This window comes from Tiliqua scincoides, chromosome 5 (assembly GCF_035046505.1).
Source record: "Tiliqua scincoides isolate rTilSci1 chromosome 5, rTilSci1.hap2, whole genome shotgun sequence".
Lineage (NCBI taxonomy): Eukaryota > Metazoa > Chordata > Lepidosauria > Squamata > Scincidae > Tiliqua > Tiliqua scincoides.
Window position 1 is genome coordinate 131,311,109 of NC_089825.1, and position 11,633 is coordinate 131,322,741.

At 47.4% G+C, this 11,633-nt stretch overlaps 1 protein-coding gene across 1 annotated transcript; it reads left to right on the top strand.

Moving 5' to 3' along the window:
- The first annotated feature begins 588 nt into the window (after nucleotides 1-588).
- Nucleotides 589-9,512, top strand: LOC136653545 (vomeronasal type-2 receptor 26-like). The gene is made up of 4 exons (XM_066630436.1): nucleotides 589-1,377; nucleotides 2,805-3,029; nucleotides 4,502-4,628; nucleotides 8,611-9,512. The coding sequence occupies exons 1-4, from the start codon at nucleotides 589-591 to the stop codon at nucleotides 9,510-9,512; spliced, it is 2,043 nt and encodes a 680-aa protein (XP_066486533.1).
- The last annotated feature ends 2,121 nt before the right edge of the window (nucleotides 9,513-11,633 follow it).

The window sequence follows — 11,633 nt, forward strand, 5'->3', positions numbered from 1 at the left end:
TGCAGTGACAAAGTTCTACCAGGACATCCGGGCCTTGGCGTTTGCTGTCAGCGAGATCAATGAGAATCCCAAGATTCTACCCAACATCACGCTCGGGTTCTACATTGGTAACAGCTACTATGAGGATAGGCTGACCTATCGCAGTACCTTGGACCTCCTCTTCAAATCACAGAGATTTGTCCCCAGCTATGCATGTGGGACCCCCCATACACTCAAAGCTGTCATTGGAGGAAGGAGCTCTGATACATCCTTCCGCATGGCAGACATCTTAAGTCTCTATAAGATTCCGCAGGTAGGGTACATACACATTCAAATCACACATGTAACTCAGTCTATCGTTCTGGGACTCTCTATCAATTGCACCATATTCTCTCACTGGGGCTCAAACAATTTGTGGCCTTAAAGTTGATAAATCGGAGGTGGGAAACCAAATCATGGTTTCACCATGTTTGGTATTCATTAAAGTCGATCACATCCAAATGTATCTCCAATCGGTTTCTTAAGCATCTGTACGTTTCCTTGTAGCTCACTTATGGCTCATTTGCCCCAGAGGAGAGAGATTCAATGCAGGTTTCTTCTTTTTACCGAATGGCCCCAAATGAAGCCCATCAGTACAAGGGGATTATCCAATTACTTCAGCATTTTGGATGGACTTGGGTTGGACTCTTTGTTGTGGATGATGACAGTGGAGACTGTTTCTTACAAGCCATGGAGCCATTGCTTTCCCAGAATTGGATCTGCTCAGCATTCACAGAAAGAATCCCCAAACAAGCTCGAGTCACAGACCTTAGTGTCACAGCCTTAAAAATGTATCTGCTGATCATGGGTAGGAAAGCAAACACATTTGTCATTTATGGAGAGAGCCCAAGCATTTGGTGGCTGAGCGACTTAATGGCCATGGCAGAACTTGAATATGAGGAGAACATAACCCCTGGAAAGGTGTGGATTATGACAGCTCAGATTGATTTTGCAGCAATAGAAACCACGCGTAAGAATCTTCAGCTGTTCAAAAGCACCATTTCCTTCACGATTCACTCCGCTGAACCTCCAGGATTCCAGACCTATCTTCAGAAAATACACCCTCACCAGGATCAGAGAGATGGCTTCCTCAAGGTCTTCTGGGAGGAAGCTTTTGGGTGTTCATTTCCAAGTTCTGCTGTGCCGGACGTGGTTGTTGAATCCTGCACTGGGGAGGAGAGGCTGGAGGGCCTCCCTGAGACTGTTTTTGAAATGCGCATGACTGGCCACAGCTACAGTATCTATAATGCTGTCTATGCTGTGGCGAGTGCGTTGTACGCCAGCTCCTCATCTAGATCTCATCACAGATCCATGGTGGATGGGAACAGAGGTGAACTGCAAGACCTCCAATCCTGGCAGGTATTTTTTTTTTTTTCCCCCCCAGAGAAAGTCAAGGTTATTGTATACCATTTGAATAATCAGTTAGCCGCACACTTTACAAATAAAGGGTGCAATCCTGGCCTTTTCTTGGGCTGGCACAAGTCCCTTGTGCTGGCCCAGGAGGGTTGCAAACATGCCGTAAAGTATGTCTGTGCATCCTCGAGAGTAAGCTGGGCCAGCGCATGGAGGTGCGCTGGCCTGCAGAGGCTGACACAAGCCACCACGCCGGCTTCCTCGGCTTCCTCAGGCTCTGGGGTGGACAGGAGGAGGCAGGAGGGAGGTGGAGGGTGGGCGGGCGGTCTGGCAGTTAGTGGGCAGCTTGGGGACAGGCGGGGAGCAGGAGGCAGCCTGTGGAGGCTGAAATTCTCGGCAAGCCTCACATTGGCCTGGCTGGGCCTATACAAGGCTCCGGGGTGGGCAGGGAGGTGTTCCTGAGTGGGGGAGGGAGGGCAGTGTGCGGCCCAGGGGCGGGTGGGTGGGGACCGGGAGGTGGGACTGGAATCCAGCAGTTATGCTGGATCCCAACCCCCATTCCCTGGGACTTCGGAGCGGCTTGAAGCCGCTCCATTCTCCTCAGAATTGCACCACCTCAGAATGTGGCGCAATCCAAGGAGACCCATGGGGCAAAGGTGCCATACGTGGAGGTTAGCCACTGACTGAGCCATTTTGGGCTTCTAGCCTGCGCTGGATGCAGTGCAAGCCTCTTGGCTTGCCTGTTCCAGCGCAGGGTAGGATTCTGCCCGAAGTCACTCTCATCCATCAAAACAGACATTGATTGGATTAGTCTTATAGGACATACTTTAGTGACTGCTTGTCTTGCTGTTCCACATTCTTTGCAGTTTTTTCAGTCTGACGGTATACACCAGTGGTTCCCAACTGTGCCACAGGGTGTCCCAGAGTCCACAGCGCACTCACAGGGTCGCTCCGTGGCCTCTTCTTCCTGGCTCTCCAGGCTAACATTCCATGATCCTTCTGAGATCTGGTGCAATCCCACACCAATGAGGCAGGAAGAATAGGCCATACAATGCCCTTGTGAGTGCAAAGGGCATTGCGGCCACAGTGAATTTGGGGACCACTGGTGTACACGGATCCTTGGGAGCATGGATGTTTGTCCACGTGTGCTCCCAATCCCTGCTCATCCTGATTCGTGAAAGCATCCCTAGGGCTGGTTGATTAGGAGCAGAATATCTGGTGAATTGGTTTTCATGCAAATCTTTGACTGAAAGAGGGTTCACTTCATCCATTTGGGAGCTGAAAACACTGTCCATCTTCAGTCTTCAAGCACTGCAAATCAAATGGCTCGTTCTCCATTAAACAGACCATATCACCAAGAAAAGGTTCTTTGAGATCTTGGCAAAGAGAACCAAATGTACCCTAATTCCTTGGTTTATTCCTGTTTTGTGCAGCTCCACCCATTTCTTCAGAGCGTTTCATTTAACAACTCTGTTGGAGAAAAAGTGTCATTTACCGACCAGGGGGAAATGGTAGGTGGTTTTGATATCATGAGTGTCATCATATCTCCAAACTCCTCCTTCCACAAGGTGAAAGTTGGAAGGCTGGATCCCCATGCAGGTGAAAGAACATTCACGATTCATGAGGACAGCATGGCATGGCACAGAAGCTTGAATCAGGTATGAATTCTAAAGTATCCTGGGGAGTTTGAATATACCTACCATGACTTGTAACCCGTGATTGACTTTTCCTCCAGAAATTTGTCCAATTCCCTCTTAAAGGCATCTAGGCAAGATGCCAAGGGGTACTACAGGGTATGACTCCATGATTACAAGGGTTGTATTTTAATAAGGAATATCATCACAGCATTCTAGTAGGCCAGAAGAATTGTGCCCTGTGAGGGGCTGTTTGTATTCGTAATCAGGTCAGCACCAAGTATCATATTTAAAAACCAACAAGAAACATATCATGAAATTATGAACTAGTACTTGGTCTTTCCTGTACCTTTGAGTTGAAGCTTGCAGCATGGTGGTCATTCCCCCCCCCCCCAAGTTGCACCAATGGCCAAATCTAATTGGGCTGCCCCACTGGTGGAAAAGTGTTCTGCAAGCGCTAACTGCCTTGTTGCAGTTTTAAATGATGCTTCAGCTGTGGCTTCAGGAGAGCCTGTGGGAAGGCCAGAGCCTTCTTGCACACACTAGAAGATCCCCCTGATCTTACCAGTGGCGGACCTCCCCAGACCTGTGCCCTGGGGCAAAAGTGCCCCCCACAGGATGCTACCGCCGCATGCCTGGATGCAAATCCACACACACACACACACACACACACACACACACACACACACACACACACACACACTTACCGGGAGTGCACAGAGCCTTGTGCAACTCTGGGACACGTCGGGGAAACCTCCTGAACATTCCCCATGCTTCCAGGAAACCGGAAGCATAGTTTCCAAAGGTCCGGAACCTCAAGGAGACTCCCATCCTGTCCTAAAGTCATGTGAGCCTTCACGCCCGGGGCACTTGCCCCGTTCATTCAATAGCAGGACTGTCACTGAATCTTACCTGCCAGATTCCCCAGATCTCACCTGCCGTGGCATGCAAGACGACAGCAGAGGTGGAACTGAATGGGAGAGGATGGAATGAGAGCAGGAGAGGGCAGAATGAGGTGGTGATGGGGCGGGGGTGGGCAGAATGGGGCTGCATCGGGGTGGGTGATGGGTGGATTGCTTCTGGGAAGGGGCATGTTTGGTGATAGCAGCGTCAGTCCACATGGACCTGTGCCTGTGAAATGGGTCATGCAGGTCTAGGTGGATTGCTCTGTACTGTAGAAGTTTACCACTGGTTAGAGAACAAATGTTTTCACACCCAGAGCTTATCTCTGCAAATTCCCCACTTCTTCACAGGATGCAGCTCTAGCCAATTTGGTGTCACACATCTGTGGGATGGGGAGGGGCAAGAAGAACTGCATTGGGCCGAACGTGAATAAAGGCAAGAATAAAAGATGCCGTACCCAGGAAAGTCCTGGCAGAGAGTTTGCATCCAATATATTTGACATTCTTCAGTGTAGATTGATCATTTATCTCACCTGATGGACAATAAAATGTCAGCAGGCCCCAGTCCTCACCTGTCTTTATGGTTCTGCACAGGTGCTTCCCGTCTCTGTCTGTAGTGATTCCTGCCAGCCTGGTTCTCAGAAGAAAAAGAAGGAAGGGGAGAAGTTCTGCTGCTACGATTGTATTCCATGTCCAGAAGGGAAGATTTCCACCTGGAAAGGTAGGTGACAGGGTACATCAAACAGCTGACAGGTTCATAGACATGACTATAAGTGAAGCGATAACCTCCCATTGTACTGGTACCAATTGGAGTGTATCATCCTATATATGAAGATTGCTTCATGACGTTTTGATGTTCATGATGAGTTCTGAACCTTTGTACCTTTTCAAAGTGAACCAGGCTGGTGGGAAATCCAGAGAAGGAGGCCACACTAAATTCCAGATTTTTCAAATAGGGTCCGTTCGCTCATCCACCGGCAAGTCATGAGTGAAGCCATGTGCATACAGATTGGGACCACTCATTAGGTAAAGACAGAATAAGGACATTGAGAATCCGTAAGTACATCAGAAGAGCCCTGCTGGATCAGGTCTAGGACTCACCTAGTCCAGCTTCCTGGATCTCACAGTGGCCCACCAGATGCTTTGGGGAGCACATGGTCCATAAGATACCTGTCTCCTATTGCCACCTTGCATCTGGCATTCAGAGACAGGCAAAACCCAGAGGCTGCATAATTATTATTTTTTATTTAGAGGTGTTCCCCTCTTTCTGCAGTGTTTCCATTTTGTGCCCCTGCAGGTCTAGGGGAACAATATATAAACGGCAGACCCCACATGCCCTGTGCGCCCGTTACGGCACCATTGTTTCACTGTACAAGAACAAAGGCGACAGGGGTGACTGCAACAACTACCGCGGCATCTCTCTGCTTAGCGTTGTAGGAAAGCTGTTTGCCCGAGTTGCACTAAAGAGGCTCCAGGTACTTGCAGAGAGCGTTTATCCAGAATCGCAGTGCGGATTCCGAGCCAACAGGTCCACCACTGATATGGTATTCTCCCTTAGACAACTGTAGGAGAAATGCAGGGAACAACGACAGCCACTCTTTATAGCCTTCATAGATCTCACCAAGGCTTTCGACCTGGTCAGCAGGGACGGCCTCTTCAAGATTCTCCCCAAGATCGGATGTCCACCCAGGCTCCTCAGCATCATCAGAGCTTTCCACAAGGACATGAAGGGCACTGTTGTCTTCGATGGCTCCATATCAGACCCCTTTGACATCTGAAGCGGAGTGAAGCAGGGCTGTGTTCTTGCACCAACCTTGTTTGGTATTTTCTTCACTGTCCTGCTGAAGCAGGCCTTTGGAACTGCAACAGAAGGCATCTATCTCCGGACCAGATCAGACAGAAAGCTCTTCAGCCTCTCCAGACTGAGAGCAAAGTCCAAAGTCCAGCTGAAGTGTCTGCGTGACTTCCTCTTTGCCGATGATGCAGCTGTCACTACCCACTCTGCCAAAGATCTCCAGCAGCTCATGGATCATTTTAGCAAGGCCTGCCAAGATTTTGGACTGACAATCAGCCTGAAGAAAACACAGGTCATGATTCAGGATGTGGACTCACCTCGCTGCAATACAATCTCTGCACATGAACTGGAGGTTGTCCATGACTTTGTGTACCTTGGCTCAACGATCTCCAACATTCTTTCTCTTGATCCCGAGCTAAACAAATGCATCGGTAAAGCAGCTACCACGTTTTCCAGACTCACAAAGAGAGTCTGGTCCAACAAGAAGCTGACAGAGCATACGAAGATCCAGGTCTACAGAGCTTGTGTCCTGAGTACACTTCTGTACTGCAGCGAGTCATGGACTCTTTGGTCACAACAGGAGAGGAAACTGAACGCTTTCTACATGCGCTGGCTCCAATGCATCCTTGGCATCACCTGGCAGGACAAAGTTCCAAACAACACAGTCCTGGAACGAGCTGGAATCCCTAGCATGTATGCACTGCTGAAACAGTGACGCCTGCGTTGGCTCGGTCATGTTGTGAGAATGGATGATGGCCGGATCCCAAAGGATCTCCTCTATGGAGAACTCGTGCAAGGAAAGCACCCTACAGGTAGACCACAGCTGCGATACAAGGACATCTGCAAGAGGGATCTGAAGGCCTTAGGAGTGGACCTCAACAGGTGGGAAACCCTGGCCTCTGAGCGTCCCACTTGGAGGCAGGCTGTGCAGCCTGACCTTTCCCAGTTTGAAGAGACACTTGGCCAACAGGCTGAGGCAAAGAGGCAAAGAAGGAAGGCCCATAGCCAGGGAGACAGACCAGGGACAGACTGCACTTGCTCCCAGTGTGGAAGGGATTGTCACTCCCGAATCGGCCTTTTCACCCACACTAGACGCTGTGCCAGAACCACCATTCAGAGCGCGATACCAGAATCTTTTGAGGATGAAGGTTGCCAACAACAGGTGTTTCACTGTCGTAGCACTTGCAGCATGGGTGCTTCTTGCTTAACATTCTAGCTTAACGGAAGAATGAAAGAGGCAGGCAAGCAGCCTGCCTGCTAAAGGGTGACTAACAGGGGTCCAGACAGGCCCTGCTTCCTGATAACTTTCAGTTCGTCTTCCTCTAGCATGGGGAGACCAACTAAACTGCAGATACCGGATCTAAGGATGGGTGGAGACCCCAGTCATCTTATGTTCTTATTTATTAAAGTATTTATATCTTCACTTTTCCTGGCAAAGGCAATCAAAGTGGTCAGTGATTAGGATTGTAACCTGTGATGGTTACAATGCCCTGTGACAAGGAGTTCCACAGATAATTATGTGGTTAATAAAGAAATATTTCCTTCTGTCTGTTCGGACTGTCCTGCAAGTCATTTTCAATGTGTGTTCCCTGCCTCGGTTATATATACCTCCGTGGATATATACAGATTGGACCTTGGTATACATGGAATACTGTGGAATCAGAAGTCCATGGATATCCAGGACCCAGTTTAAATTCCTATTGAAACAAAGTGCACAAAAATGGAGTTTCCTTCATTTTTGCAGCAAAACTGTGTCTCTTCCAAGCTTCTCAGGGCTAAACAGAGCTCTAAAGATGCACTTGGGGGTCTCCCAGCAGTGGTATAGACCACATTCAGACACTAAAGGTGCTGAATGTAATGGAATAATGTCATTAAATTCCATTCCATTCCATTCAGCACCTCTAGTGGCTGAATGTGGTATATACCAATGTTGAAAGACCTGGAGGGCATCCTTAGAGTTAATTGTACCCTGAGAGGCTTGAAAATGGCATGGTTTTGTTGGACAAAAGAAGAAAACTCAATTTTCAGGCACTTGGTTTCTATTTAAATACATTTAAACTGGGACCCTGGCATCTGCAGTGAATCAACTCTGCATATGCTGGATTCCTGGGTGCCAGGGTAGAACTTTATAGTTTAATTATATTTCAACTTGAAAATGTTTTCATCAAGAAACCAAGAGCGCATTTGTTGGGAATATTGGATGATTCAATTAAGAATGGCTATGAAACTATGTTTTTATATATGACAACTGCTGCATGAATATTGGTTGCCAAATACTGGAAAATTCCAGAGATACCTGCACTGGAAGAATGATGGCTGACGGGATTGGATTTGGCAGAAATTGATACAATTCTTCTTAAGGACAAGTCAGTAAAAACTTTTATGGACAATTGGAAACCAGTGCATGGACTTCCCAGGTATCTAGGGTAAATGGGTCAAATAACCTATGAATTGAATGAGTAAATAAAGGATTTAATTTTTATTTTTTCTCATTTTTCTTTGGTGTTGAAAATGTACTTTTCAATGCGTAGTAAACTGTTTTAGATCTGAAAGTTAATATTTTGCATGATTTTGTAGTAGAACAAAGAACTGTAGATCGAGATCTCCACACTTGCCACACGACTTGCAACTTTTTTACTTTTTAACTACCCTTTTAATTTGTCTTCAATAAAATAAAAAAAGAAAAAGGTTTTCATCACTATTAAGAATGAACATAAAAGAGAAGTCACTTAATCAGTGTGCCACTATTATTATTAATAGGAATGATTTGATAATCCTAAAATGCCTGTTTAGGCAGGACCCACTCCACAAGAGGACCAGGCAGATAGAAGTTGACTCTCACTCAGAAGGCACCCAAGAGAATACCCCTTATGCGTTTTCACTGGGATGGGTCTTCTTTCTCTTTCAGACATGCCTGACTGTTTCCAGTGCCCAGAAGATCAATATCCAAACCAGGACAGAGACGGATGCATCCCCAAAGTTATAACCTTTCTCTCCTTTGAAGAACCTTTAGGGATCGGTTTAGCCTCCCTTGCTGGGTCTCTTTCCCTGATCACAGCCTTGGTGCTGGGAATTTTTATCAAGCACAAAGAAACCCCCATTGTCAGAGCCAACAACCAAGACATCACCTACGCCCTCCTTGTCTCCCTCCTGCTCTGCTTCCTTTCCTCTTTGCTGTTCCTTGGCAACCCTGGGAAAGCAACCTGCCTTCTCCGACAATCTGCTTTCGGCATCATCTTCTCAGTGGCTGTTTCTTGTGTGTTGGCCAAAACCATCACTGTGGTTGTCGCTTTCATGGCCACCAAACCAGGGTCCAGCATGAGGAAGTGGGTGGGGAAAAGACTGGCCTACTCCATTGTGCTCTCCTGCTCCCTGATTCAAGCAGGAATTTGTGGGGTGTGGCTGGCAACCTCTCCCCCATTCCCAGATTTAGACATGCAGTCAGTGATTACTGAGATCACAGCAGAATGTAATGAAGGGTCTGCAACAATGTTTTATCTTGTTCTGGGCTACCTGGGACTTCTCTCCATCATCAGCTTCATGGTGGCTTTCCTGGCCAGAAAGCTGCCAGACAGTTTCAATGAAACCAAGTTCATCACCTTCAGCATGCTGGTCTTTTGCAGTGTTTGGTTGACTTTTGTCCCAACCTACCTGAGCACCAAAGGAGAAGACATGGTGGCTGTGGAGATCTTCTCCATCTTAGCTTCCGGTGCTGGCTTGCTGGGTTGTATCTTCTCCCCTAAGTGCTACATCATTGTGCTGAGACCTGAACTGAACAACAGGAAACAGCTAATTAGGAGAAAGTATTAAAGAATCAAACAAGCAGAGGTATTTGTTCTGTGATGTCTGTGGCTGGAAGACAAGGTTCCTATAGGTTTTTTTTCGGCCTAGGCTCCCTTGGTTTTCAATCTAGTCCATTATACATAGGTTTTAATCTGTGCACTTATTAATCTGTGCTTGAATTGTTCCTTGATATGGGCAAGCACCCCATAGCTGCGTAAGAGTAAGAATATAAGAACATAAGAACAACCCCACTGGATCAGGCCATAGGCCCATCTAGTCCAGTTTCCTGTATCTCACAGCGGCCCACCAAATGCCCCAGGGAGCACAGCAGATAACAAGAGACCTCATCCTGGTGCCCTCCCTTGCATCTGGCATTCTGACATAACCCATTTCTAAAATCAAGAGGTTGCCCATACACATCATGGCTTGTACCCCATAATGGATTTTTCCTCCAGAAACTTGTCCAATCCCCTTTTAAAGGCGTCTAGGCTAGATGCCATCACCACATCCTGTGGCAAGGAGTTCCACAGACTGACCACATGCTGAGTAAAGAAATATTTTCTTTTGTCTGTCCTAACCCGCCCAACACTCAATTTTAGTGGATGTCCCCTGGTTCTGGTATTATGTAAGAGTGTAAAGAGCATCTCCCTATCTACTCTGTCCATCCCCTGCATAATTTTGTATGTCTTAATCATGTCCCCCTCAGGCATCTCTTTTCTAGGCTGAAGAGGCCCAAATGCCGTAGCCTTTCCTCATAAGGAAGGTGCCCCAGCCCCGTAATCATCTTAGTCGCTCTCTTTTGCACCTTTTCCATTTCCACTATGTCTTTTTTGAGATGCGGCGACCAGAACTGGACACAATACTCCAGGTGTGGCCTTACCATAGATTTGTACAACGGCATTATAATACTAGCCATTTTGTTCTCAATTTGAGAGAACAAAGTAGACAGAGTAGAGAGTAGTAGAACAGAGTAGTAGAACAGAGTAGAGAGAACAAGTTGAAGAAGCACCCCTTCAAAGAGCTTGCTGTGTCCAGCTCATTGCATAGGTGAATTGCAGAAGAGGAAGGAGACCTCAGAACGCTCCTGTTGTAGGCATCAACTGAGCGTTTTTATGTTCAGTGTTGGAATAATCAACTGTGAAGAGTTGCCAGCCCTGGAGTAATAAGGCATGTTGAGTGTGGGGTTATCAGAATGATTTTCAACAGCTCTTGAAAAAAAACTCTTCCAGGTTCTGCAGCTCTGTTTCTCGGGCAATTGTCTGTAGTCATAAATTGTCCGTCCCTTGCCGGTAGAGGAAGAGGGGCAGACAACTTCTTACTACAGACATTGCCCAAGCAACAGAGCTGCAGGACCAGGAGTAGTCTTCTAGAAGCTGGAAGTGACAGGAGACCAGACAGAAGACCACAGAGGTCATTATTCTGAGAAGAGAAAAAATTGAAAATTGCAGGGTGGTCCTACCACTTCCAAGCAGTCGCTCCAGTTCCAAATGCTCTCAGCAATCGCAAATGGGATAGCACACCTACGGGCAAAATCTTAACCCACTTTCCAGACCTGAAATAGGGGCAATGCAGCCCCAAGGAAAGGGAATCATCATTTCCTTACTTTGAGGAGGCCTCCATAACTGCTGCCCAACTGCAGGATGCAACACATATCCCATTGGCACAGCTATGCCAGTGCTGGAAAGTTGGTAAGGATTTAGGCCTAAGTCCCTCCCTCTGTGTCCAGGCTTCATCTTGTATGATCTTGATTGGGCCAGCTGTCCCTGAGATAGGACACACTTCTCCAAAGTATTGGTACTAAGGAACTCAGGAAGTCACACGTGCTCTCTTTATCTTGTGTGTGTAACTAACTTCTGATGTCGGTCAGGCTGAGAGATGACGTTTGGCTTACGGCCAGAGAGTTTCCTGGCCAAGCAAGGCTTTGAAACGATCAAATATCAGGAGTGTCCATTGCAGCCTGGCAACATGGTGGTTTCTCTGTATGGTTGCACGTCACCCCACCAGGCCTTTTCCCTGAACACTGTCCTGCGTTAGAATGGCAGTCAGAAATGCCTGAAGCAACAGGCCAAATGCTGCCTCTCTAGTGATGTACTGGAGCTTTCCCATTTCTTGGACTGGAGAAGAAGGGCAGAACTGAGAAGAAGAGAA

Bases quoted from the DNA above. Each gene is read 5' to 3' on its own strand.
- LOC136653545 (XM_066630436.1), top strand. From the start codon at position 589: ATGGCCCCAAATGAAGCCCATCAGTACAAGGGGATTATCCAATTACTT. The intron at 3,030-4,501 runs GTATGAATTCTA...GGTTCTGCACAG, and splicing joins GGCACAGAAGCTTGAATCAG to GTGCTTCCCGTCTCTGTCTG. The intron at 4,629-8,610 runs GTAGGTGACAGG...TTTCTCTTTCAG, and splicing joins GAAGATTTCCACCTGGAAAG to ACATGCCTGACTGTTTCCAG.